Source organism: Chaetomium globosum, genomic scaffold, assembly GCF_000143365.1.
Source record: "Chaetomium globosum CBS 148.51 scaffold_6 genomic scaffold, whole genome shotgun sequence".
Classification (NCBI taxonomy): Eukaryota; Fungi; Ascomycota; class Sordariomycetes; order Sordariales; family Chaetomiaceae; genus Chaetomium; species Chaetomium globosum.
Window position 1 is genome coordinate 1,910,273 of NT_165981.1, and position 6,382 is coordinate 1,916,654.

At 55.2% G+C, this 6,382-nt stretch overlaps 3 protein-coding genes across 3 annotated transcripts in view; 1 reads left to right on the forward strand and 2 right to left on the reverse strand.

Annotated features, from left to right (window-relative positions):
* Positions 1–368, reverse strand: part of CHGG_08950 (uncharacterized protein) — a gene marked incomplete at both ends in the record, with an annotated part of 560 nt that extends 192 nt beyond the window's left edge. Inside the window, one exon of the mRNA XM_001226876.1 lies at positions 6–368. Coding sequence (XP_001226877.1) covers positions 6–368 — 363 coding nt within the window. The remainder of the gene's footprint in view (positions 1–5) is intronic.
* A 664-nt stretch (positions 369–1,032) lies between these two features.
* CHGG_08951 (uncharacterized protein) lies at positions 1,033–1,746 on the forward strand (the record flags this gene model as incomplete). The annotated part of the gene is made up of 2 exons (XM_001226877.1): positions 1,033–1,362; positions 1,522–1,746. 2 exons carry the CDS (start codon positions 1,033–1,035, stop codon positions 1,744–1,746), a joined length of 555 nt encoding a protein of 184 aa, XP_001226878.1.
* A 643-nt stretch (positions 1,747–2,389) lies between these two features.
* CHGG_08952 (uncharacterized protein) lies at positions 2,390–6,382 on the reverse strand (the record flags this gene model as incomplete). Its single annotated transcript, XM_001226878.1, has 8 exons — positions 2,390–3,342; positions 3,396–4,158; positions 4,536–4,836; positions 4,896–5,455; positions 5,557–5,683; positions 5,755–5,930; positions 6,005–6,112; positions 6,362–6,382. The coding sequence occupies 8 exons, from the start codon at positions 6,380–6,382 to the stop codon at positions 2,390–2,392; spliced, it is 3,009 nt and encodes a 1,002-aa protein (XP_001226879.1).

The window sequence follows — 6,382 nt, forward strand, 5'->3', positions numbered from 1 at the left end:
AACACCCCGTCCTCCTTGCCAGGGCACTGTAATCGCCCCTGTCGCAGGAAGTAGTAGTTTTGCCGGTAGTAGTAGTAGTAGTAGTCGTCGTAGTAGTATAGTAGCGGAGATATCAAACGGGTCACCAGCAGCGCCACAAAGGCCTGGATCAAGAGCTGGCGAAGTGGCGGCCGGGGCAGAGGGGTTTTCCGCCGCGAAAGCGCGGAAGGCAGCGGGGTGATGGTGGGTGTTCCCGTGGACATTGCGGGCCGGTGTTGTTGTTGCTGTTCCGGGTTATGCTTCTTGTGTTGGGAGATGGTGGCGAGGAGGAAGCGGAAGGGTTGGAACTCGCCCACATCCGAACCCTTAATGCGTGGGTCTGAGTGCATCGTGCCGCCCGAGATCTGGGAGCACCGAGTCTGCGGCGAGGTGATATGGCCCTGCTTGGTCGGGGAGGGTGGTGGCTGATTTTACGAGCCGGGTCGAATAGGTGTCGGAGTTTTGGCGGAGGCACTCGCGGAAGAGGGATTGGAGGGCCGGGGTGGTGGTTTTGAGTTTGTCGAGGGAGAGGGTTAATGTATCGGTTTGGGGGTCAGAGGTGATGGAGGAGGATAGCTCTGAGCGGATAGTGGAAAGCAGGTTATTTGTGCCGGACGAGGCCGTAGGCTAAAGACGTGGAGGACTATCCAGAACGTGGTCGTCGCCGTGTTGACGATGCCGGCAAAGAGAAAGGAGAGCTCGGAGCGGGCTACTGCACGGAGAGTCCAGCCGTGTTGAAGGGCAATGGCAATCCGTTGTTGGACGATCTTGGAGGCACCCTTGTTGCCGTCGCTAGGGAGGTGACGGTTTTGTAAGAGATATGCCTCAAGAGCGGCCACTAACGCCTCGCGTCCTCGGTAAGCCTTTGGGGCTGTGATGGAAGGGAAGATACCCCATTAGCAGTGATACCCAAGCCGTGGTCAAAAGTCGCCAAAAGGCAGACTCCAATTCCGGATGTAGAGAAAAAGGGTTCTGGTCGCCATAGAGCAGGTTGGCAGTTGCAATGGCAACAAAATGCCGGATCCACTGAAGGAGGTCGACCGTCTCCTCGGCCCCTTTGCTTCCTCGCAGTGCCCTAGCATACTCATCCACCTCGTTCGACAACTCCCTCACCGCTTCGAGACTCAGCTCATTCAACATCTCTCCGGGCCCAAAGTGAGAGTACACCAAATCGTGCATATCATCAAGAAAACCCTTTACTTCCCCCGGCTCAGAATCAATACGCTGCTTGACAACAGCAACCGTGTCATCGTCCAGCCCCAGCACCCGCTGAGTGATATCCGGCACCAGCGGCGTGAAAGACAGCGTCTTGGAAGCGCGCTGCACCGCTGCCGCCAGAGACGGGTCCGTGACAATGTACATGCGGGAGCGAGGCACAGGCAGCGTGAAGATGGGCTTGTCCGGGTTGCGGAGGCTGTCTCTTATGTGTCAGTGACTGGTCAATTTTCGTCTCAAGGGTAGATACGGGTCTCACCCAAGGTTCTTTACATATTTCCCACCCAGAAATGCCATGCCCAGGAGATGTCCCACGAAGGGCACCGCCGAGGGGATGACGGGCGGTTCGTCTGGGTGAGTTTTGACGAGCTGCCATCGGTAGACCAGCAGATAGGTTGTGACGAGGAGAGCAATGGTGGTGACAGCGATGTTCTCCGCTGCTACGTCTATCATGAACCCCAGGACTGTCGCCATTGTCCGTTGAATACGCCGCCCACCGAGTGCCGTGGTTGAGTTTTGGGAACTTATTCCTTCAAAAACATTGTGCCTCAATTTACTAAGTCACTGAAATAGAACAAGGTAACCCTCCCCCCCCTCTCCCCCCGAACCGACTCCATGGGAACCCGGGGCGGGACACGATTCCTCCCTTTGCAATACATCGTTGCATTGACGAATCACAGCTGATTTCTAGGTTTGGTGTCAACCGCGCTGCAATCTCCAAGACCTATAGGAAAGGAGAGGGAACCTGCAAAACCGGGATGGGCCCGAAATGGGAATGACGGGGTCCAGCCTTGTTCAGAAATAAAGGGGCGGGAGGAAACCCCCAAGAATGGCCACTCACGAAATGGCTCGATTCAATGTGGTTATTCATTTAGGTTTTCCATTCGCTAGCTAAGAAAATGCTCCGTCCTACTCTGCTCACGCAAGACACGTCATTCCTTGTCTCACCTCCCCTCCTTCCCATGTCACGCACCGCTTGCCGGGGAACGCCAGAACAAGGGCTCTCCTCCGAGACCTCACTTGGGCAAAGGTGAGCCCTTGCCTGGCGTAAACACATTCACCACCCCAAACGGTGTGCCCCCTGAACTGATCCCGCGCCCAACCGGCTTTCGGGAGGGCGTACACGGGTCAGCTGCGCTGCCACCACTGCCCTCAATCACCGTGACAGGAACGGTGTGTCTGTCCGCTGGATGACTTGATCGTCCTTCCGCGGCGGTTTGAAGTTGGTGGCCCTTCCTACCTTATAGATATCTTCGAGCATCGCCTCTAGTATACCCGCGTCCTCAAATTCGAGGTATTTGCGGTACAGTTTCAGAGCGGTGCGCGCATCCTCAATCGAGTCGTGCGTCTCAAGCTGGATGTCCTCCTTAAGAAGAAACCAGGCCAGGAAGGCGAGCGACAGCTTGCGCAGCCGCGCCTTAAGGTAAAAGACCTGGATAGTGTCGATCACCTGAGCGCGGGGCACTTGGATGTTGATAACGCGGAAATCTTGCCGGAGGCCGTGGCCTAGAAATTTGCAGCCGAGGTTGAGAAGTACCCAGAGTTTCTTGTACGCCACCTTGAGAGACACAAGGTTGTGCTTGGTGGTGCGCGGATCGAGATCGCCTGGTGTGATACCCGAATATAGCGTGAGGTAGTCCACAACGGGTTCCCTGATAGCGATGTAATCGTCGATGAAGGCCTCTCCTTCGTGTTCGCCTTGGCCCCGCACGACTGAAACTCTTGCCAGGGCGTGTGACATGGGTCTGATCGTTTCTCTCTCGCCGTCCGAGTTCATTTGGATCTCAGGCTGCTTCAGCGACACAAACTCAGTGTCCAACCCCACGATGGTGTCCGGACCTGGCGGCTCCGCCTCCAGGTCGAGCACATGGTACGTCTTTTCATCTGAGTGCGGCGTCAGATCCTGGTATAGTAACGATGTGTCTAGTTTGGTTTTCCAATCCATGTTGGTCTTGTTATTCGCGGCCTTGACTTGAAACAGCAACACAGCAGGCAGCTTCCATGCCGCGTTGAATGTTAACGCCTCTGCGGTTGAGATAGGCCGTACTGAGAAATCGTTGAATAAGTGCCACTTGCTCTCCGCCGACGGTGCTGCATCCGCATGCGCAACTATTCGATTGTCAGTACATCGAATTCTCAACCCTGACTAAAATCCAACTCACCATTGATCACGCTCACGAGATGTGTCTTCTGGGGCGAGCTGCTCTCAATGTTGACCACCATCCCGATCAACGAGTAAACCGTGATGTTGTGCATTCCTCGCTGGAGATGCAACTTTAGGTCCTCGCCCTCGAAGCAGAAAAACTGCCCCTGGTCCACGATGATGCCAATCTCCTCCGGCAGCCATCCAGGTGTCGCCCAGAGTTTCCGATGTTCCTGACTGGAAATGGCCGAGTTGATGGCGAGCACTGCGGGGACACTGTGTATCGTCTTTCGCATCTGCAAGTTCTGGTATCTTTGACAACGACTGCACCACCCCTTAGACGCGGTTTCTCTCTCGACTCCTGTTTTAAGCACTTGGGAGAATGTCGTCTTGTGCATTCTACCACCTCTAGCGGAGCCCTTCGGCGGTGGGTACATTAGATCGTTGACTTGTGCGGTGCCAGGGCGCGTGGTCTCGCTTCGGCAGTTCATGCACTTGATGGTTACCACGGCTGATGTCGCGAGGACCCTCGACACCAATTCGTCCGGAGTGGGAGGCTGCGGGAGGTTGAAAAGAGTTTGCTCTAGCGTAGTTGAAATCGGGTTTATGCTTCGGTAGTCATGGTTGATTCTGTCGAACAGGAACCTACTCAGCCCCTGAGACATGGTTGATAGTGATGGTACGTGTGTTTCCTCTTCGAGTAGTCCCAAAGGCGCAGCTTGAGGGGTGGCGCCCAAAGCTTTGAACATGTTCGTTGCCTGGCATGTAGACCCTTCTGCCTTCTGTAACATGTCAAAGACGAAACCTAACTCGCACAACAAACACAAATCAGTCACACACGCGGTGGCGGCATGTTGAAGGGCCATGTTCCGCAAAAGGGGGGTATAATGTATGAGCTGCAAAAGCGAATTCGCATATGAGTTCGGAATGTGGTTCTCTAGACCGGCGTACTGTGTCTTATTGTAGTACCTTTGAAAAGCAGCCTGTCAGCTCTGTCCATCGCGAATGGACCGGGATCCGGAGGGGGGGAAAGGCCTTCGCTTACCCGAAGTCAAAGTCATCCCACGCCAAACTTGCTGTATTTGATTTCCAGGTTCCGGTATATTGGCGGCGCCTCGGGTTTTAGGCTCTCGAGCTCGTCCGTTGACGACTCAGGTACCTGCTCCACCTTGGGGTCGGGTACAGCGGCGCTATAGGACATGGCCGATTCCCGCGCCTTTTCGCTCAAGAACTTCGGTGGCTGCATGGATGGCTTCATGCATGCTCGGGTGTCTTCGACTTGGTTACGGCGTAGACCTCGCGAGTTTCTCCCGTAAAAGCCCCATTCCATTTGCTTAAGAGAAGCCAGGAATGACGGGTCTAGCTGCACGGGCGGCGCGCCAATGTCGGAGATGATATCGGAAGGCCAGGCGGAGAATAGTTGTTCACGGTAGTAGGGCATTCCTATCGAACTCAGGGGGCTATCGACGATGTCAGTCGGGAAAGGTGGGGGTAGTATTGGCTCAGGAGGTATGCCTACGTATCTGGCGACCAGTCGAGCATGGGAGCGGGCTCCTCCGCCTTTGGCATTTCAATTGGGATGGCCATGTCGGTGAAGTGGATCTTGGAGGGTGAACCCCAAAGATGAATGTTGCACTCTGTGTCGGCCATGGCGAGAGCCTCTCCAGAAGGTGCTATTTCGAAAAGATTGATAAACGACATCACATTTGCGTACCGCACGTTGCTCGTGTTGGGATTCATGATGTCCACCACATGCATCTGTCCGTGCTGGGAGGTCACGATGCTAGTGGTGAGCATTCTCGGGTGCAACCTAACGTGGGCTGCCAGGGGTGGAAACGGCATTGGTTTCATCGAGGTCATGTTCTTTAGGTCAAAGACATTGACGTATGGGTCAAGCATGTAGGTCTGAGCGGCCTGCTGCTTGAGAGAACCTCCACAGGTGACAATGAAGTCATTTTGGGCGTCCATGTCGTTGATGTACGACGCGTGGGCTTGCCAGCTTCGGACGGTTTTAAACGTGATAGGGTCGAGAAGATCGACGCAGCCGGTCCGGGTGGCGGCGCAAATATACTTGCTTTTCTTCATAATGGTGTAGTGATGTAGTGTAGCGACCTTCGGTCAGATGTAAGCTGGGGGACTGGACGGTGAAAAGAACCCCGAACAAAGAGAGCTGAGCTTACCTGCTTGACAATCTCCCCCTTGACAACGTCGATAACAAACATGGTGTCTTGAAATCCAGCGACGATAATCTCAGAGGCGCCTTTCGAGGTGAAACTCATGCATTGCAGATTTTCCATTTCATCGTGCCTACATCCCAGGTCAGCGATTCAAACGGTTTCCCCTCCTCCGCGGCGCCCGGATGCCCAGTGTGATCGTACCGAATATTCCAGAGTGTGGGTCCCCTTCGCATCGCCATGTGCACGCTCCGGGTTCCGAGCGCAATGACGCCTTTGTCGTGGAAAAGGAATTGCCGTACTGGGCCCTCGGACGGGGGGTGGATCTTGAAGGCCGTGTACCGCTGCAGGTCGCGGCCGTAGAAGGAGACCACACGGCCCTGATATGGTCAGAACCATGATCGCGAGCAGAATTGGAGAAGGGAATCGCTGGTGTCTGTGTCTGGGGACATACTCGGTCGTTGCCAGCCCATAATAACTCGGCGATGGTGTCGAAAGCTAGAGCGGTGGCCGGTCGGGGGTAGTCATTGGAGCCGGGCGCCGGGAAGGCGATGCGGGTCACCTGCTCGGATGCATTGCGCGGTCAGTTATGCTGTACATGTGTGCCATGTCGGAGCCCGGGCATGATTTTTCGGCCGGTAAAAGGTGAACGGAGCCGGGGGGACGAAGGGGAGAGTCGAGCTCCAAGTACACCCATCGCGGGGTCGTGCGCCGACGCGAACACACACTCAGCCCGCGTAACGCAGACAACGAACTTGGAATTTCGATGCCATTGCCCCTACTCTCCTAAAAATAAAATGAAAGAGCTTACCTCGTCCCAGTCTGCATCCAT